General features: G+C 37.0%; 1 protein-coding gene across 2 annotated transcripts in view; it reads right to left on the bottom strand.

Annotated features, from left to right (window-relative positions):
• Dcun1d1 (DCN1, defective in cullin neddylation 1, domain containing 1) overlaps positions 1–22,357 on the bottom strand; it is a 42,007-nt gene that overhangs the window by 13,772 nt on the left and 5,878 nt on the right. For both annotated transcript variants that reach the window (XM_013033058.1, XM_013033059.1), the window contains exons 3-5: positions 14,297–14,513; positions 12,168–12,336; positions 9,760–9,890 (exon numbers count right to left, since the gene is read on the bottom strand). In XM_013033058.1, coding sequence (XP_012888512.1) covers positions 9,760–9,890; positions 12,168–12,336; positions 14,297–14,513 — 517 coding nt within the window. The remainder of the gene's footprint in view (positions 1–9,759; positions 9,891–12,167; positions 12,337–14,296; positions 14,514–22,357) is intronic.

Here is a 22,357-nt window from a genome sequence, read left to right on the forward strand (position 1 = left end):
CCCCCCCCCGCACCGACGTTGTAAAACTCGTTTTGGACATGACAACTTGTACTTCTCATTGTTGCAACAGGTCCACCTGTATCCTTAGGATCTATGTTTCTTTAGGCCTGGCTTACTTCACTTAATATAATTTTTTCCAAGTCTTTCCACTGTATTCGATGTTGTTATAATTTGTGGAGGAAAAGGGAAAAAACAAATTGTTTAAATAGGGATACCGGTGGACCCATTGCAACAATGAGACGTACAAGTCTTTATGTCAAAAATGAACTTTACAACTTTGGTTGAGGGGGGAGGTTTGGGTGGGGGGGAGGATGGGATGGGAAGGGGAAACAAAGGAGGAGGCTACAATGCTTGATAAGAAATTTACTCATTATCTTGCCAATGTAATTGTACAGTATTTTCACAATTAAAAAAAAATACGGCACAGCAGGGCACCGGTGGCTCACGCCTGTAATCCTAGCTACTCAGGAGGCTGAGATCTAAGGATCTCCTTTCAAAGCCAGCCCGGGCAGGAAAGTCCTTGAGACTGTTATCGCCAATAAACCACTAGAAAACTGGAAGTGGCTCTGTGGCTCAAGCGGTAGCTGGCCTTGAGCTGAAGAGCTCAGGGACAGTGCCCAAGCCCAGAGTTCAAGCCCCACGACCAAAAAAAAAAAAAAAAGGCACAAATTCCTATGTTTCTTTGATTTTTTTATGCCAGTTCTGGGGCTTGAACTCTGGGCTTGGGCACTGTCCCTGAGCTTTATTACTCAATGCTAGAACTCTACCACTTAAGCCACAAATCAAATTATGAGGAAAGAAGAGTCATTCTTATAAGTGAGCTGGCTTCAAACTGCAATCCTCAGATTTCAGCCTTCTTAGTAGATAGGATTACAGGTGTGAGCTACTGGCATCTGGCCCTATTTTATTTTAAAGCTCTACAATATTCAATATTCCTTCCAATTTGCTAATACTATTTTTTAATTCTGTTCTTTTTTCTATAAACTCAACATATACCTGGTTTGAGTGCAGTAAATATTCCAATGAGACAGAGGATTTGCTATTAGTAGTTTGCCCACACTTCAAATACAGGAAGTACTAAGATTACTAGTGTTTCCATTTTTTTCTTCCGCTATTTTTATAAAGTAACAAAATGAAATACTCAGATACCTACAAATTATGACATTATCTACAAATGTCCATTTGTCAACTGGAGTATACATATATGTTGTTTGAAAGTTCAGAGGGTAAAAAGAGAACTTACAGTCTATATTTACTTGCTGCCCTCTCCTCACCTCCTACACAGCCATAAATACTATTACCAAATTTCCTCCTCTGTCACCCACCCTACTGAACTAATCCCAGAAGGACCCTTCTGGCTACCAAATACATTTAGGACCTTCTTTTGTCTCTCCATCCTATTTGAAAGAATGGAGTGAACTTCCCAGGTAACAATATCATTTCCTTCAGCTTCTATTTATTTTACTGGTGTTCTGTAACAATGTATATTAATAACATCTACTTCTACATCCTATAACAGACCTTCAAACTTTTTTTTTTGTATTTCATATCCAACACCTCAACAACACCTAAATAGGATATTTATGTCTATATTTCCTAAACTCATGGCTACCTTTTTATGGTATTTATTCACTAGGTACCCACAAACAACAAATGCCTGGGCTCAAACTGAACTTACTACAATCTTACCTCCATATTCCTTTCTCTCAATAAATGCTACTATCCTCCTGCACTGAAAAACAATTTCTTATTGTGAAGAAATATCCTATGCACAATAGGACATTCAGCATCCCTAAATGCTAGAAATAAGCCCTCAGTCATTATGACTACCAAAACCCCCACAAATGTCTACATGCCCTGTTAAAGGTACTGAGACACATTGGAGAAAACTCCTTCTCTTCTTAAATACCTTCTAAATCTATCTTTTCTCCACCTATAGCTGAAGAGCTGAAGGACAGCGCTTAGGCTGAGTTCAAGCCCCATGATTGACAAAAAAATAAAATAAAGGGCTCAGATTGGTAACTTATAACTAAGCTGACATGTATAAGATTATATATGAGATTAAACTGTACAAGGATAAAATGACAATTGACACACAACTACAAGAAAAGTATCTTGTTAGATAGCAGTGTCTGAGTGACAGAGAAAAGAGGTTCAATACAGTAGCTTGGAACATGAATTTTAGTTTCTTAAAAGCCTTTTTCTCTCCCCCCCCAGTGATGTTACCCTCTGATCAAGTTGACCTCTCCAATTCAAGTTAAATAAGGATAACAATACTTAGCCTCATTGAGCTGTTGTAAAGATTCATGTAATATACATATTATGTAATATGAATGTATTATAAATGATAATATTCACAAGATTGCCTAGTAAATATTTTATTCATGCTTAAATATATATATATATATATATTTTTTTTTTTTTTTTGGTCAGTCATGGGCCTTGAACTCTGGGCCTGGGCGCTGTCCCTCAGCTCTTCAGCTCAAGGCTAACGCTTTACCACTTGAGCTACAGCACCACTTCCGGTTTTCTGGCGGTTTATTGGAGATAAGAGTTTCACAAACTTTCCTGCCCGGGCTGGCTTTGAATCGCTGATCCTCAGATCTCAGTCTCCTGAGTAGCTAGGATTACAGGCATGAGCCACCCCCAAGCCAGGTGTTGGTGACTCACGCCTGTAATCCTAGCTACTCTGGAGACTGAGATCTGAGGATGGCAGTTCAAAACCTGCAGAAAAGTCCATGAGACTCTTATCTCCAATAAACCACCAGAAAACCGGAAGTGGTGCTGTGGTTCAAGTGGTAGAGTGCTGGCCTTGAACTGAAGAGCTGAAGAACAACGCCCAGGCCCAGAGTTCAAGCCCGACAAATGACTTAAATAGAAAGTTATTTTTTAAATTATGATATGTTCTGAAGCACTGTTGGAAGGGGAATTCAGTAACAGAATTTAATAAGAGTATTATCTAAGGCCAGGAGTGGTGGCTCATGGCTATAATCCTAGCTCCTCAGGACACTGAGATCTGAGGATCATGGTTCAAAAGCCAGCATGGGCAGGAATGTCCGTGAAACTCTTTATCTCCAATTAACCACCAGAAAACAACAACAACAACAAAAAAGTATTGCCTAGAACTGAGATGCTTGTAGAATGAATCCTTTAATTTTTATAGTAAGCTAAAATACAAGCAGAGAAATATCCAGCATCATTTTTGTACTGTTATTTTTTGTATTCCATTTTTTTCCAATGTCATTCTCTTAATTTTCTCATCCGCAGTCAAGCTATTGCTGAGCACTCTACTATTTGAGCACCCAGCCCACCCATGTTATTCATTCAAACAAAATTAACAATGGCAATGTAGGACCTTCATGAAATTAACAATGGCAACATAGGACCTTCATGAAAACAATCCAGTATGGGATAAACATGGAAATGAATTAATAGTCCCTGGGGGAAATAAAGTGTTACCAAGTCACTAAAGCAAAGGGAATCATTATTAAAAACCTATTGACAATGTCTTATTTTGAAATACTTCTAGTTACCACAACAAAAAGCATACAGAATATACTCCTAAGACCTGAGATCTAGTCTCACTAATCATTAAGTGATGTGATGTTACTAAGTCAATATCTCTAGCTGTGAGTTTACCTATATGATGGAGAGGATAATGATTTGTCACTTAAGCTCAAAAGCCCATGACCAGACCAAAAAAAAAAGAAAATATTCTTTTGGGGTTTTTGCATTTTTTTTAAATTTTATTTGTTATAAAGGTGCTATATACAGAGGAGTTACGCTACATAAGGTAACGAGTACATTTCTTGTCAAACATTGCTACCCACTCCTTCATTTTTCTCCCACTATCCCTACTCTCCCATTCCTCTCCAAGTTGTAATGTTCACGTGAAAATATTCTTTATAATACTGTAAATTATTTCTAAACATTAATGTTTCTTCAAGTTAGGGTCTCACTATGGAGACCAGACTGGCCTGGAACTTTTTTTTTTTTTTTTTTTGGCCGGTCGTGGACCTGAACTCTGGGCCTAGGCGCTGTCCCTCAGCTCTTCAGCTCAAGGCCAGTGCTCTTCAGCTTGAGCCACAGCGCCACTTCCAGCTTTGTTTATGTGGTGCTGGGGAATCGAACCCAGGGCCTCAGGCATGCAAGGTAAGCACTCTACCACTGAGCCACCTTCCCAGCCCCTGGCCTGGAACTTTTATGTTACATAAGCTGGCCCTGAACTCAAAATCCTCCTGCCTCAACTTCTTGAGTGCAGCCTTTTACAGCTATGTATCACTGTGACTAACTTTAAAGTAATGTTTAACAAATAATGCTAAAATATTTAAATACACTTCATGGGTATAATATTTTACCTGAACTACAATTCCTAAGAAAACAATCTAAAGCTTTTACTCTAACAAAGATTCAATATGGCTCTTAAAATGACATGGTTGCTAAGAACAAATATAATCTTTGACCAACTTAAAAGAATTAACAGCCAGGCTCCAGTGGCTTATACCCAGGAGGCTGAGATATGAGAATTGCAGTTTGAAGCCAACCCGAGCAACTAAGTTCATGAGACTCTTACGTGTTAAAAGCACTAGCTTTGAGCAAAAATGCTCAAGGACACAGTGCTCGGTCCCTGTGCTCAAATTTTAGGGCTAGTGCAAAAGAAAATTAAAAAAAAACCAAAACCAAAACCTAGTGTTCTGCTTTAAACAGCTTCCTTCTGGAATACTGTTCAACTTTCAGTGCTCTATTCTGAAAGAAACCAACAAACTAGAAATGTGTATATAAGAGTAATAAACATCTCTTCAAATTAAAAGGTTAAATTGGAATGCTGACCTAGAAAAAAAAGACAAAAGATGAGTGATAGTGATCTTTAAGTGGTTAGACTTTCTCTATGCTGCACTAGTGGACAAATAAGAACAAGGATGGAAGTTATAAAGACAAAGATATAATCGCAGGAAGAAAGAACCATGTTATAAGTAAATTTTTGTGAGAATAGAACGTCTTAAGACAAAGTGTGTTCAGTCCCTGTTTGTTTGAAAGTTAAATGAGAATTATTAGTTAAGGTTGCTACTTTGGGTGGGTTATAGATTTGATAGAGGACTTAAGAAATCTCTTCCAACTTCAAGGTTCAAATCACCACAGAAATGATAGGTATCTAAAGAAGATAGTGGTAGAAGAAGCACTCTATTCTGGTGTCAAAAATAAATGATTATTGGGCAGTAGGTGTAGATTTATTACACAGCCCTTGACTAGCATGTAGAAGATCCTGGGATCCATAAGCGAGAGACTAGTTATATAAAAAGCGGGAAAACAACAGTACTCGTAATTTAGCACGGCTCTTTACTAACAAACTAATGTTGTCACTGTCACTCTTTGCCAATTTCTTTGGGCCTCACCTCTTCTACTAAGGCCTTCTTTCAGCCAAATCTTGTCATTTAAGAGCCCCGAGAACCTTTAGAAAGATTGTCAAGGGCTGGGAATGTGGCTTTGTGGTAGAGTGCTTGTCTAGCATGCATGAAGCCCTGGGTTTGATTCCTCAGTACCACATACACAGAAAAAGCCGGAAGTGGTGCTATTGCTCAAGTGATAGAGCATTAGCCTTGAGCAAAAGAAGCCCAGGGACTGTGCCAAGATCCTGAGCTCAAGCCCCAGGACTGGCAAAAAAAGAGATTGCCAAGGAAATTTTCTTTTTAATTGAGCTCATCAAATAAGTCATAACTTTTCCTAACACTTAACATTAATGCAAAATAAAGAAAGACCATGTCTTCTATTACTTCTACTTTCCCCTTCTTTTTTGTCCCCCCCTCTCATAGACTTCTTTTCTTTCCATCTCAGTTCCCAGCAATTCTAACATCTTGCTATAGTGTGGTACATTTTTCTAATTGAAAAATCAATGTGGAAACATTACTAGTAACCAAAGCTATTTCTGTATCAGAGTCCACTCTTCATATTGTTTGTGGCTAAATACACATAAAATTTACCATGTTTCTCCTTATCTTTCAGAAAAGAAATTCTATAACTACTAAACAGTATTTCAATTTTCTAAAGCACAATACTAGAATACAATTTTTAAGTAAGTTATTTTAAATATAATTTTAAACTTTTTCTGTAATCTAAAATTCCAATTTAACATCATATTAATATATCCAATAGTTATAAAAATTTTAGGGTTAGGGGCTGGGAAGGTAGCTCAGTGGTAGAGCACTTGCCTTGCATGCCTGAGGCCCTGGGTTCAATTCCTCAGCACCACATAAGCAAAAAGAAAAAAGCCGGAAGTGGCACAGTGGCTCAAGTGGTAGAGCGCTAGCCTTGAGTTGAAGAGCTGAGGGACAGCGCCCAGGCCCAGAGTTCAGGCCCCATGACCGGACCCAAAAAAACAAAAAACAAAAAACTTTGGGGTTGGGAAGGTGGCTCATTCGTAGAGCGTTTGCTTTGCATGCAGGAGACCCTCGGTTCCATTCCTCAGCACCACATAAGCAGAAAACGCCAGAAGTGGGGCTAAGGCCCAAGTGGTAGAGCGCTAGTCTACAGCTGAAGAGCTGAGGGACAGCACCCAGGCCCAGAATTCAGGCCCCATGACCGACCCCAAAAAAAAAAAAGAAAGAAAGAAAACTTAATCGTAGCTGTCAGTGGCTTATGCCTTTAATTCCAGCTACTTAGAAGGTTGCAATCTCAAGGATCATGGTTGGAAGCTAGCCCAGACAGAAAAGTCTTCATCTCCAAAATAACCAGCAAAAAGCTAGGCTACAGGCAAAATTCAAGTGGCAGAATGCCAGCAAGGCCAGCAAATCAAGAGAATGCAAGGCCCCCCAGAACTGAGGGGTCAGGTCATTTACTTTCATGGTACAATAAAAAAAACCCAGCAAGGCCAGCAAGTCAAGAGAATGCAAGGCCCCCCAGAACTGAGGGATGGGGTCATTTACTTTCATGGTACAATAAAAAACCAGATTCAAAATCAAAACTATTTTATTCACTAAAACACCATTTTCTTTTGTCCTCCCGTATAAGGAGTAAAATTATAAATAACAAATAGATTCAGTTTCTTTAAATCAATTTGACATTCACAACATTGTTTAATCTTATAAAAATAGTGTTACATTTTAAATATCACACCATTCTGTGTGAGAGTGAGACAGAGAGGGGAGGGAGGGAGGGAGGAAGGGGGAGAGACAGGAGAAGGAAGAAAGGGAGAGGAATAAGGAGGGGAGGGGAAGGGGAGAGAAGAGAGAGACACATACACACACACACACCAGTTGTGGGACTTGAACTAAGGGCCTGGGCGCTCGCCCTAAGTTGTAGTTGTTTTTTTTTGTTTTTTTGTTTTAATTTCTCAAAGCTAGTGCTCTAACACTTGAGCTATCCTAAGTTGTTTGGATTTTTTATTTCTTTCTCAAGCCTAGAACTCTAACCCTTGAGCCACAGTTCCACTTCTATTTTTTGGTAGTTAACTGGAGATTAAGAGTCTCGTGGACTTTCCTCTCTTTGCTTTGAACCACAATCCTCAGAGCTCAGCCTAAGTAGGCCCAAGCACTGGTACCCTACCACAGTGTTCTTTTTTGGGGGGGAGGGGGACAGTCATGGGGCTTGAACTCTGGGCCTGGAGCTGTCCCTCAGCTCTTCAGCTCAAGGCTAGCACTCTACCACAGAAACCACAGCACCACATCTCATTTTTCTGGTGATAAAATGGAGATAAGAGTCTCACAGACTTCCTGCCCTGGCAGCTTTTAACCATGATCCTCAGATCTCAGCCTCCGAAGTTGCTAGGATTACAAACATGAGCCACCAGCACCCAATGTTCTTTGAATACAAATTCAAGGGCTTTTTAATTTGTAGGATAGAGGAAACTAAAGAAAACACACACACACACACACTCTCTCTCTCTCTCTCTCTCAACTGATGGCTACATATAATGGAAACTTGCCCTAGATATCTCAGCTTATTTTGTCCGCAAAATGAGGATTTTTCCTATAAAATAAAAACCCATCCTGATCTGATCATTACACACTGTACACCTCTTTAAATGTCACACTATCCCTCATAAATATATGCAACTACTCTGTGTTGACTAGAAATAAAAATAAAAAGTAAAATCCAACCTCTAAAGCAATCAGTCCAGAAGGAAGTTGCATTCAAAATTTTGCTTTAGGAATATTCAAAAATCTTGATTCCATCATGTTTACTCCCACTTTAGGGTAACTCACAATTACAAATAGTATACATAGCCCTTCTCTTTCAACTGCTTTGATATAACCCCTAGTCATATAATCTTTTTCTCAATACTGTTCCCCACTTCATCTAAAATATAACTAAGAATTAGTACAAGGAACCCAATTAGTCTGTCCAACTACTATACCTTCAAAAAAATGTAATATCAGGGGGTGCAGCTCAGTGGTAGAGCTCTAGCCTAATATGTATGAGGCCCTTGACTCAAAATTCACTTCCATCATTCCAAATCATTTAACCTTATGCCTAAGTTTCTCATTAAGGATAAAAAATGACTGCTCTTTCTTACTACATACCTGGTACTCAATTAACTCATAAAATTATTCAGTTTCTGGTATAATGGACACGAAGCATTAGTAAACTGCCATGCATATTGCAATTTCGCATTTAGCAGAAATCACAGCAACATCAAAATCTTTGATTGGAAGGATTAACCAGGGGGTCTTCATTTCCCTCAAATTCCAATTTAAACCTTTTTATCCCATTTCTAAAAGCAGCCTACAGTTATTAGCCTCTTTGTAGCTCACCAATTTCATCTCCAAATGAACATTCCCAGTAAAATCAAACCAACACCTCTCTTTCACAAAGTATCTAAGCATGTTTCTGAGATGTTAGATCCTCATTTATAACTATCCTCAGAGGACATCTTTTCTGTTCCCTTATCCAGTAAAATACTAAATCCTTTAGTTCATGTCACCTTGCCCTGAAAGCATTTTAGAGTCATTTCTCCCTTTTTCTAAAACCCTTATGTTCATTTTTTTTCTTTTTTTTAATTGTGAAAATACCGTACAGAGGAGTTACAATTAGATGGGCAAGATAATGAGTACATTTCTTTTCTTTTTTTTTTTCTTTGGTTAGTCATGGGGCTTGAACTCTGGGCTTGGGCGCTTTCCTTGCACTCTTCAGCTCAAGGCAAGCGCTCTACTGCTTGAGCCACAATGCCACTTCCAATGAGTACATTTCTTATCAAGCATTGTTGCCTCCTCCTTTGTTTCCCCTTCCCTTCTCCCCCCTCACCCCCATGTTCATTTAGATTGTATTATCATTTTAGGAAATTTGTAATTATACTGCATCTTTTCTGTATAAAGTACTGATCTAAACAAAGTGAGATCCTTAAGTGATTCTATTATCATCAGTTATTTCTGAATAGGATTTATGACTAATAATCATTTTGTCTTTATTCTAGTTTCCAAATTAAAAAAATAAAGTTATATGGTATTCTGTGATTGAGAAATCTTACCATTTTATTTTAAAGGATCATCTATGAATAAAAGCATATATAAAAATATCAGTGGAAAATTAACAACTGTTTATTTTCTGTATTTATAGTTTTTATGTAAAAAAAAAAAATCAGTGGTTCACCTATGGTACCCAGAGTAGCCCTGTATCTTCTGACTGAAGTCCCATGCTTCTCAATGCTTTCCAATAAACTGGCATTTTCATAATGAGTTTATATGCAAAACATGCTTCTACAAAGGCAATACTATTAATGTATTTAAATATATCTGAACACCAAATATAATTTTTAAATAGTCTTACCTAATCCTTTTTGTCCTGGATTCTTTGCAAAATTAAAAGTAAACTGGTAAAAATCCTTAAATCGTCCTGGTTCTTTCAATTCTTGTTCCATCTTGGGTATTTGGGCCTTTAGTTTTTCTATGCTGTCACATCTATATTACAAAATTAAGTTTATAAAAGGTTAACTTCTCACTATAAATTTAAAACTTAGATTTTTTTCCAATGAAAGTTTATATTTCCTAGAACTTTTTTTTAAAAAATCATATAGAATTTTATCTTCTTATATTTACATAAATAGTAAAGGAGTCCCCATTATCCACAGAGCATATGTTCCAAGACCCACAGTAAATGACTAAAGCCTTGGATAATACTAAACCATATATATGCTATACTTTCTCCTATACTATATACATGTAAAAGTTTAATTTATAAGTAAGGCACAGTAAGAGATTAACAATGTTAATAAAAAAATTGTAACAATATACTACAAAAAACTCTTACATAAATGTGCTCTATCTCAAAATATCTTATACCTTTTCACTTAAAGGAAGCAGTTTTCAGCTTGAACATAAGCAGTTGATCTGGTAACTAAAAATTACTAAGTGCCTAATGGGTAAGTAATATCTACAGTTTGGATAAGCTGGACAAAGGGAAGACACACATCCCAGACAGGACCGGCAGGTGGTACAAAAATTTACCATACTACTCAGAACAATGAACAACTTAAAACTGATGAGTTGTCTATATTCTGCAATTTTCCAGCTAATAATCTGGGATCACAGTTGGTCATAAGTCTCTAAAGCTTCAAAAAGCAAGACCAGAGATTAAGGGGGAATTAGTGTAAGGGCATAGCTGAAGAAGAGATTTTGTTTTTTTTTTTTTTTTTGGGTCCAGTCGTGGGGCCTAAACTCTGGGCCTGGGCACTGTCCCTCAGCTCTTCAGCTCAAGGCTAGCACTCTACCACTTGAGCTACAGCACCACTTCCGGCTTTTTTTCTTTTTGCTTATGTGGTGCTGGGGAATCGAACCTAGGGCCTCAGGCATACAAGGCAAGCGCTCTACCACTGAGCCACCTTCCCAGCCCTGAAGAAGAGATTTGAAATGATAAAATGTTAGAAATAATTACTTTGAAAAATAGATTATTACTTTTAAATACATAATTCACTGAACTGTCAACACACTGATAAAATATATAATAATCAGCTTTACAATTATCAGTTTAAACTGCAAGAGATAACTGCTTACTTAGTAGTTAATCACATGCCCAGCTCCTAAACTAACTAGAAACACAGTATCTTGCTTTAGATGAGTAAATGTTCCTCTTGGAAATTTACTTCTTTTTTTATGTATAAAGTATAATAAATATCAACTGAGCCTCCCAACACTTCTACCCTCCCTCCCTCCTACAAGAACTGGATCTCAGCCTCACTGGCAACTCTCTAGTTTCTAAATTCCTTCCTGGTTTCTTCATTTTATTCAGTCCAAGGGATGACTATAGTTACTGCTACCTGTTACATCTTAAGAATTTCCTTTTGCATAGTACAACACATAATTAAATTTCCCCTAGCCAGGGCTAGGGTAGATGGAGCTCAATGGTAGAGTACTTGTGAGATCCTGGGTTTAATCTCCAGCACTGCAAAACAAATAAGTTAAATTTTCCCAGGTCAAATGACCAGTGTGTCTTTTTATTTTCCTTGAGCGGACGCTGACTGATTACAATGTCCTCAAGTTCAAGCAGCAGAATCCAGACTGCAATCCTGGCTCTAATATTACATTTTATAATTTCTTTGTACCTTAATACTCACAAACTTGTGAATATGTAGTTTAGTAAAGCACTCAGCATGGTTACTAAAATATTGGCCAACTAATGTTAGCTATTATTATTCAACAGCAACCCACTAAAAACAGAAGATTGCCTGATACCTACATACACACTTCTGCAATCTCATTAAAAACAGACAACTAAAGGTCAAAGTAAAACCTCCACTCATGACTTTTCAATCTATTTACCCAAATACATATCCAATAAATCAGTTCTCAAGTCACAATTGGGACAAATTGCAATTATAACTTCTAAGGTGTCTTCACTTTATCAATCCATCCTACACAGCCTTACATTAAGAAAAAACTTCATTAAACTTGTTCATTTCACTTTTCCATATTAAACCCATTAATATCCATTAATGCATACAGTATTAACTTTCTCATGATCCTCTCTTAGAAACAAGTGATGTGAATAACACCAAACTTAGTAGGCTGTAATAATTTTATAGATACTTGACAAACCCAGAAAACTACTTCACATGAGAACTAGAATGTTCACTCATTTGTGGGCCAGTAGAAAATTAAATTACATTTAAGAACTGATGACAGTCCAATTCCTATCCTCATAGTCTTGAGTCTAATTTCCTATAGCAGTCATATACTCACCCTAGTTCTGTCATGCCATCCATGAACTCCTGTTTGGAGAACTCACACTGTGTTGCTGCTCTGAACTTCCATGCAATGATCAACACACTAATGCTGGCTGGATCAAGTGCCAGGTCATCACAGAACTGCTGTATACCATCTATTCCAATTTTATTTTCATCTTGAGGATCTTTAAAAATAATACAATATCAAATTAGTGGCATATTTTATTATGGTACATTCTTAAATTTTAAAGGCAATGCTTTATTTTCCATTTTAAAATATATAGCAAAGACATGTGACAATATTACACTAATAGCCGATCTCCCCTTATAATAGCTAAAATCATTTTGCCTTCTACACAGCATTATTAAAATGAACAAGAGGATGTATATGCAGATGGATACATTTCTAAAACTCTCATTTATCCATATGAAAAAGTCCCAGATTTGTACATATTCCAGAAATCAAACATTCCTATGTAGGGGATGAGAAGTTCTGATTGAACATATCCATATTTTAAGAGACATTTTAAGTTAGTAGTCTTAAAATACAGAAATTCTTTTTATCTTGAAGTTCATTTTACCATTACAATCACTTTTTAAAACTATCAGAGAAAAACTAAGTAGTTTAGTTTCAATAATATAAACATCTGCTATTTAAAGAAAAAAATGTTTATTTACCACAGGAAAACTGTATACGAAAATAGAAACTGTATAAGAAAATAGAAGCATTCTCATACTATTATCAAACATGATTTACTAAACCTTCCTAAAACCAATCTGGCAATAATTTTACCAATAATAAACAAATACATTGAGCTAGAGTGTAGCTAAGTGGTACAGTGCTTCTCTGGAATGAACAAGCAAGCCTCTGGCTTTAATCTATTATCACAATCTCTGGCCTGTCTGTCTCTGTCTCTGTCTGTCTCTCTGTCTCTCTCTCTCCTTTCCATTTTTTTAAAAGCACATCTTTTAACTTTGGAGCATAAGTTAGCATATAATACAATCCTATTAGAGGAAAAAAAATGTAATTTTCTCCATGTATTTCTCTATAAACATGAAAGACATGGAAGGATCCATACCAAGCTACTAAATACTAATTATCTCTGAAGAATAAGCAAGAAAAAGATAATGTAACTATAATCTTCCCCTATCACCTACAGCCCTACACAAACTAGCCAAGTGGCTCTACCAGTGAGCTACATCCCCAGTCTCTTTTTTCATGTATAATGTACTGCCTGCCTGCCTGCCTTTCTTTGAGTGCTGTGGAGTTCTTTCCCAGTGCCTTATGCATAATAGGCAAGCATTCTACAAATTGAGCTACATCCTCAACCTTGTTTACCTTTTAGAGTAGATGTTGCTTTATAATACTTTAAAAAAAAAAGTCACTGTGGGACTGGGAAGGTGGCTCAGTGGTAGAGTGCTTGCCTTGCATGCTCGAGGCCCTGGGTTCAATTCCTCAGCACCACATAAGCAAAAAGAAAAAAGCCGGAAGTGGTGCTGTGGCTCAAGTGGTAGAGCGCTAGCCTTGAGCTGAAGAGCTGAGTGACAGTGCCCAGGCCCAGAATTCAGGCTCCACGACTGGACCCCCCCCCCCAAAAAAAAGTCACTGTGAAGCCAGGTACCAGTGGCTCATGCCTATATTCCTAGCTACTCAGGAGGCTGAGATCTGAGGCTACCCTTTAAAGCCAGTCCAGACAATAAAGTCCATGAGACTCTTACCTCCAATTAACCAACAAAATGCCAGAAGCAGAGCTGTGGCTTAAGTGGTAGAACATTAACCTTGCATAAAGAAACTCAGGGACGGTGCCCAAGCTCTGAGTTCAAGGCCCACGACCAGCCAAAAAATAAAAGTGTGCAAATTTTCTTAAAATCTGGTTAAGCTGACTTTTGTAAAAATGGGCCACCACCTCCCATTTTTAAATTGGACAATGAAAGAGGAAAAAAAAGAGATAATAATAAGGGGATCAGGAAGATATGTTGGTGAAGAGGAAATCATTTCTCCTCTCAGACCTCTTGAAATAATTTCGAAATCTACAAGGGTGCTGGGCACACTACTCAATATATATTCTACATAGTAGGTTCATTTCTCCCAAGCCCATAACTTTGGAAAACCTGATCAAAATATTTAAAGTTACAAACACTCACCTTTGTATCTATTGTATAGTTGTTCTAACTTCTTCCTGTCCAATGATCCTTTTACGCTTTCTCGTATATAAAGTTCAGGATTTTGGAAAAAATTATCTGTTGCAACATCTAACTTCCAGTCATTTTGAGAAAGACAACTTACTGCTGTTTTTTCACTAGATTGTGTGAAGATCATAAACTGACGAACTTTATCCTTCTGCGATGATTTCAACTTGTTCTATTGAAACCAAAAAATAAACTGAAAGTATGTAAAAATCACATAAGACTAAATATTTTTATATGAATAAGTAATTTTTTACTTATAAACATTAAAATATTTAGCTTAAAACTTATTTTTCATCTATCATTATTCAGCAAGGAAATGTTTTAATATGAAATGTGTGCCATTTTTGAAAAGCATCTAGCAGCACAGATGTAAGGAAGTTCACCTCCCTTATTTCTCCACAGGTAGGCCCCAAGTACATGGATTAAAGACTATAAAGGAAGTACAACTACCTCAAAACCAAAGGACCCTGACAGTGAGGCAAATATGTTCACCAAAGCCCTAAGATCATTTATAAGGCATGTATGAGTACCATTCTCCTCAACAGTATCTGCCTTGATTTCTCACCATTTCTACCAAGTAGAGAAAGGCAAGAGAGTATCATTATCCTACATTTCTCCATCTGGTATTCAGGAACCCTATTATTACTACTAAATGTCTCATATTTTCACTCAAATGGAAGGGAACAGCTTTCCAACTGAGTTTTGGGGTTTTGTTTTATTATTTATTTTTATTTTTTTGCCAGTCCTGGGGCTTGAACTCAGGGCCTGGGCACTGTCCCTGTACCTCTTTAACTCAAGGCTAATACTCTATCACTTGAGCCACAGCGCTACTTGGGGCGTTTTCTGTTTATGTGTTACTGAGGAATAGAACCCAGGGCTTCATGCATGCTAGGCAAGTGTTCTACCCCTAAGCCACATTCCCAGCTCTGAGGTATTTTTTAATTGGGCTTTCTCCCCTCTGCTTCCCCTGAATGAATCATCCTCAGCCTGAGACAAATTTCCTCTTTTCACTTGCCATACACAGACAAGGATTCATTTCTCAGTTGACCAGAACCTAAAGTAAAATGAGATAGGGAAAGTGGGCTCACCACTCTCTCCTGGCAAAGACCCCATTGCACCACCCAGCACCATGACCACCACTCACAGCCACACTTTGCATCCCACCCCTTGCTCCATTCTGTCTCTCCCCCATTAACTCTTTATCCTCTCATGTCCTAATGCCATCTTCCAGCAAAAAACTTCTGCTGTTCTTATACTACTATTCTAAGTGGGGGGGGGAGGGGGCGGGGGGAGGGGGATGGTGGTGAGATGTATTCGAGTTGAATACACATCAATAGATACAATATTCTGAGTTTAAGCAACACATTTAAGAACCTCAGCTGGGCGCCAGTGGCTCACACCTATAATACTAGCTACTCAGGAGGCTGAGATCTTAGGATTGTGGTTCAAAGCCAGCCCGGGCAGAAAAGTCCGTGAAACTCTTATTTCCAATAAACCACCAGAAAACTAGAAGTGGTTCTGTGGCTTAAGTGGTAGAGCGCTAGCCTTGAGCTGAAGAGCTGAGGGGCAGCACCTAGGCCGAGTTCAAGCCCCATGACCGACAAAAAAACAACAAACAAACAAACAAAACCCAGAATCATGATCTTTGTGATCTGACAGATCACAAACTCAACTCCCTGACTGGACAGATGAGAAAACAAAGGCTAAGGCCTTTATTCCCCAAATCACTCAGGTTGTTTAGTAGAAATGAGGCAAAAACTAAGTAGTCTCACAAATCAAAGTCTTAGTAATCTTTTCATTAGTAACACTGCTTGTTGTACATATTTATAAATATATATTTATAAATATATATTTCTACCTGTCACAGTCTTAGTAAAACTAAGATTATAAAAGCAAATACAAAAACCAATCCTATCTCTTACAGTATAAAATGCTTATGTCTAGGAATCTGATCTATCTGCTAACCTCTTCTCTCTGCAAATTTTACTGCTTATAATTAAAATCTCAACCTTTGTGCTCTATGAAAACTAAGAAACTAGCTGGATGGTGGCTCATGCCTTTAATCCAAGCTACTCAGGGGGCTGAAATCTGAAGATCATGGTTCAAAGCCTGCCCTGACAGGAAAATCTGTGAAACTCTTATCTCTAATTAACTGCCAAAAAAGCTAGAAGTAAAACTGTAGCTCAAGTGGTAGAGTGCTAGCAGAATGAACGAACGAGAGAAAGAAAGAGAGAATGAGAGAGAGAGAGAAAGAAAAAGAAAGAAAAAAGAAAGGGAGAGGAAGGGGAAGGGGGAGGGGGAGGGAGAGAGAGAGAGAGAGAGAGAGAGAGAGAGAGAGAAAGGAAAGCAAAGATTAGGGGCGGCACCCAAAAAGAAAAAAAAACCCTAAGTTATATATATCTATATATCTATCTATATATAGATATATATCTATATATATATATCTATATATATATATAGATATATATATAGATATATATAGATATATATAGATATATAGATATATCTATATATATATATATATATATATATAGATATATATAGAGATATATATATATATATATATATATATATAGAGATATATATATAGATATATATATCTATATATATATAGATAGATATATATATCTATATATATATCTATATATATATATATCTATATATATATATATGCACTAACCACCTGCTAATTCACTTATAATGCTACCACCTCGAACACCAAATAGAACATAGTTGCACATTAAGCTCTCAAAGAACTAGCATTCTTCCTTTTTGAAAACTATCTTCTCCACAAGCTTTATTATTCACAATGAAATCAAATGCCAAGGAAGGAAACCAATTAAATTTCTGAAATTAACTCAAACTAAATAATAAAATCAATGATTTCAACTTGTTACTGAAAACTATTTTTAAACTTTTAGACCTTTCTCCTCTGAGCCTTTCAAGAACAGAGAAATAACCGGGCACCGGTGGCTCATGTCCGTAATCCTAGCTACTCAGGAGACTCAGATCTGAGGATTGTGGTCCAAAGCCAGCCCAGGCAGAAAAGTCCATGAGACTCTTATCTCCAATTAATCACCAGAAAACCAGAAGTGGTGCTTTGGGTCAAGTGGTAGAGCACTTGCCTTGAGCTGAAGAGCTCAGAGACAGTGCCCAGGTCCAGAGTTCAAGCCCCACTACCGACAAAAAATAAATCAGTAAATACATAGAACAGAGAAATACTAAGGGCCACTGCAGTCGCCAGTGACTGCTGCATAACGCAGTATGAGGCACTGGAGACTCACCTGAAAGTGTACCTACCAAAAGCCATATAGAAATTATAATAAACCTATACAGAAGCCAGCCACTAGTGGCTTCTGTCTGTAATCCTACCCACTGAGGAGACTGAAATGTAAGGATCACGGTTCAAAGCCAGCCTGGGAAGGCAAGTCTGTGAGACTCTTATCTCGACTAACCAGCAAAAAGGCAAAATTAGAGGTGTGGTGCAAGAAGTAGAGCACCAGCTTTGTGAATAAGCTAAGTGAGAGCATGAGACTCTGAGTTCAAGTCTTAGTACTGGCACAAAAAATAAGAATAAAGTAAAATGTAAAATAACTTCTTGCCTAACTTTTCTCTCATTCTCCTAAGAGTTGGAGGCAACAAAATAACCAGGGTTTTTTGAGGTTTTACCATATTGCATTAAATCAAGTACTGGTTCCCTGAAGTTTTAATCATCTTTATTGAAGACAAAGTTTAAATCATTTTAAATCATGCAGATTAAATCATTTCTGCATGCCAAAAAGAGGTGTTCACTCTTATTAATAATCTATCAGAAAGCAAGATATTAAAAAATACCCATTTCCAGCATCATAAAAACTAATGGATAACACTTAATAAAGACTCCAGCTTCACCCAAAGGTTATGACTATTCCTTTCCTGTGTAGTATGTTAAATACTTTCTACCTTGTGTACTTAGAATGTACTCTAATTGCTTCGTCAGCTTTCTGAGTCCACAATAAATTTTAACATTAGAAGGATATACTCAATTCTATAGTCTCAAAGACTATGTTAGATTACATACACCTGCCTTCTTCTCAGGCCTATTTAAAACTCGGGCCAACTTGCTTGGTGGCAAGGTGTTCTGAAATTGAGAATATGGCATCAAAGGTTTAAATTTCTTATCAACCTAAGTAAAAGGAAAAAGTGTGACTAACTCGAAAAAATTGTTTCATGAGGGGTGAGAAGCTAGATAAAAAAGTAGGTTATTTCTCTATTTATACTACAAACTCAATAGGGAGCTTCCCAAGAACAAACCATAACAGCTGAATGATTCAGTATTCAAATGTAGTATATGCCATTTATTTTAATACTTATTCAAAAAAACCTACTACATTGAAAATGAACTATACAACTTATAGGTGGGGATGGGAGAGAAAAACTTGGAGAGAGGAAGGGGTGACATTGTCCAAAAAAAAAATGTACTCATTACCTAACTTATGAAACTCTAACCCCTCTGAACATCACCTCTATAATGACAGCAAATACTTTTTAAAAAGTAGAAGAAAAAAAAACTCGAGTGGTAACTGAACAAGACTAGGCAATGCAATCTTTAGTACTTAAATATTTAAACTACCTAGGTATTATCAAGTTTTCAAGGACATTTCAAGTATACAAAGTGTATAAAACATAGGCTATATTTCAATAATTTTAAGTTCTAGAGAAAAAGAGGTAAAGAAAGGTAGAGGATGAGTGGAGAGGAAAAGAATGGGAAGGGAAAGAGAAAAATGACTGTCTTTTGTAAGAGAAAGCTAATTGTAATTTTATCAAAGATTACTACAGTTAGAACTTTTATCATCTTCTGAACAGTAAAGAAAAAATGTGTATCTGCTCATCTTTCCAGATTAAAACTACATTATTAACAGATATACTTAAATCTTGCATATATTCACATTTTTTACTCAAGAAATATAACTCACATTTAAAATAACAGAACACAGAGAACATGCTTAGCATACAGAAAGTTTAGTCCTCACCACTAAAATAATCAATCTGAAAAAATTCAGATAGTGTATATTTGGTTATAGCCAGGAATACAGTCAAGTATATTTTACACTAAACCTACTGTAACAGAAAAAGAAAGTTCAAACTCTATTGCAAAATAGTAAGAAAATCTGCCCACTCTATTTCCCCCAGGAAAAACAATGAACATGGGAAAATGCCTTTTTTGGTCAACTAATACCTAAGAATTTCAAAACAAATAATTTTAATGGGCAACTCATACATATAAAGATCCATTTCACTTTTTCTATTAGGATCAATTTTTTGATAAAAACTGTATTTCTAAAACTGTTACACAAGACTGTTACACAAGCATATAGAGTAGCAGAAACTTATTTCTACCAGGGACAACAAACTTAGGTTGTTTCCCAGTCATGAAATATGTTACAGTAAAATGGAACCATGTTTTGAAGAAAAGTAAGTTCTACCACAATACAATTGTAAAAGCAATAAAAATTGATCACTCCTTCAACTTTAAAGGATGGGAGAATCTAACCAAAATTTTGTAGATATACTGTCATCAAAACAATGAATTCATAAATGAGAGGACTGAGCTAAAGGGGTTGTGGTAACTGTAAAGGTCATTTCAGTAAAAATTTCTGAAATGTTTTTTATTGTAAAAATACCGTACAGAGGGGTTACAGTTAGATGAGTAAGGTAATGAGTCCATTTTCTATCGAGCATTGTTAACTCCTTTCTTTTTCCCCTATTATCCCTTCCCTCCCCAACTCCCCCCCAACATAGTATCTTGTACATCTCATTGTTACAATGGGTCAACCTGTATCCTTATTTCAGCATTTTGTTATTTCTCTTCCCCTCCCCAAATTAGAATGTATATATAAGATGCAGGGCACGGGAATCAAATACAGTGAAAACAAGGGTTATACCATGGGGGAAGAACATATAAAAGAAACAAAAAATCATATAATACATATTATACACACGATAAAAACAATAGCAAGAAAGTAAAAAACAGTGTGTCCCTATCTTGGGGTTCATTTCACTTAACATCATCTTATATGGTCATATGTACATAGCTTTTGACCTTTTCTGTTAGTTATTGCAAATAAGGAAAACCATGGGACCTATGTTTCTTTGGGCCTGTTCTATTAGCCTCAATTTTTATCTTCTCACTTTCAACTTCAATCTGAACTCCAGAAACACACACACACTCAGGATTTTAACAGTTTTAAAGGAATTTCTTTTCAAATGTAATTCTAGTTACTTTAGTAATCTAGTTCACGGAAGTCAATGTTTCAAACATCAAAATCGTCTACAATCTTTATTAGCTTGTTGTGTTGAGTCCCTGTTAAGTTGTAGCTCATAAAATTTAGACTAGTTTTAGTTTAAAAGAATCATATTTTTCATATATAATATACACTATTCTGCAGCTATACCAGATGTTACTACTAGTATCTAAAACTACTCTTCTATAGAATCTATAAAAGACCTTCACCTAGGTTCTGAATCTGAAGTCAAAAGGGCAGGAAAAATCAACTCAACTAATGAGACTACCTGCTCCTAAAGGAAACTTCAGTTTTAGGGCAAAGTTCTGAGTATAAAGAATCTGAGTAAGAGGAGGTCTTCCATTTTCCTCTACCTGAACAAGAGAAACAATATAACGTGATTAGTGCAGACTCACAGACATAACTGGCAAGAGTTCAATCTCACCTGTGCCTCTAATTGCTATGTGATTTGGAGAAAATTGTTTAATCTCTCTGGTTCAATTTCCTCATCTATAAACAAGGTATTACAGCTCTAAGTATTTAACTTGAATTCATGTAACATTAACACATAAGTAAAGACTCCTTACAAGTCCATAAACGAACAAAGAACAGTCAAGAGAAAATAGCCCAGGCTGGCCTTGATCTGTGGCCCTCTCACTTCACCTTTACAAGCACCAGGACTACAAGTTTGTCCCACTAACCCCTGCTGTCATTTACTTATACTCACCCAAAAACTAATGGAGCCACAATAGAACCAATGCCTAGCTTCAGCAAAGCATATGAAGTCTTCCTATTTATTCTACTCATCTTTAAGTGAGAAGGAAAACAAAAAGGGCAACTACTAACTTCCTAGAGTGCTGGGCCAGGTTGGGGGAGGGGGTCATAAGCATCAGCTTCTTCACCTACTTTTAATGAAAAGGGTGGTGGGCAGTGGAATTAACCTTTCCCTTTTCACATACTAACAACCAGAATTCTAAAATTGTCCCATTAAGCAGTTCCATTAGTCTTTTCATAAGGATGGAATGTTTATAGATTTTTGATGGGCAAGGGGGTTGGGAAGTAAATAGGCTATTTTTAAGACAAGTAATAAAACAAGAAATACTATGTTTCCAGTGTTGTTACCTTCTGAAATACTGTTTCCAGTGCTGTTACCTTCTTTTTTTTGTCAGTAGTGGGGCCTGAATGCTGGCCTGAGCACTGTCCCTCAGCTCTTCAGCTCAAGGCTAGTGCCTTACCACTTGAGCCACAGGGCCACTTCTGGCTTTTTCTGCTTATGTGGTGCTGAGGAATCAAACCCAGGGCCTCATGCATGCAAGGCAAGCACTCTGTCACTGAACCACCTTCCCAGCCCCATGTTGTTACCTTCTATCTTGAAAACAATCTATAGCTTTGGTAAAGAGGTTAAAAAACAACAACAACAACAACAATCGGGCCATACACCCATGGCTTCATGCCTGTAATCTTAGCTACTCAGGAGGCTGAGATCTGAGAATAACGGTTCAAAGCCAGCCCAAGCAGAAAAGTCCATGAGACTCTTATCTCCAATTAACCACCAGAAAATTGGAAGTGGCACTGTGGTTCAAGCACCACAACCAACCACCCCCACCAAAAAAAAATCAGGGGATACTGGTAGTCAAACTTTCCTTTTCCAATGGGAAGACTTGAAACAGAGAAAAAACAAACACAGGTTATTATTAAAAAAATAAAAGGAATGATGTGAGGTTTCAAATATTAAGCAAAAACAAAACCTTCA

The sequence above is a fragment of the Dipodomys ordii genome, unplaced genomic scaffold (assembly GCF_000151885.1).
Source record: "Dipodomys ordii isolate 6190 unplaced genomic scaffold, Dord_2.0 Scaffold162, whole genome shotgun sequence".
Classification (NCBI taxonomy): Eukaryota; Metazoa; Chordata; class Mammalia; order Rodentia; family Heteromyidae; genus Dipodomys; species Dipodomys ordii.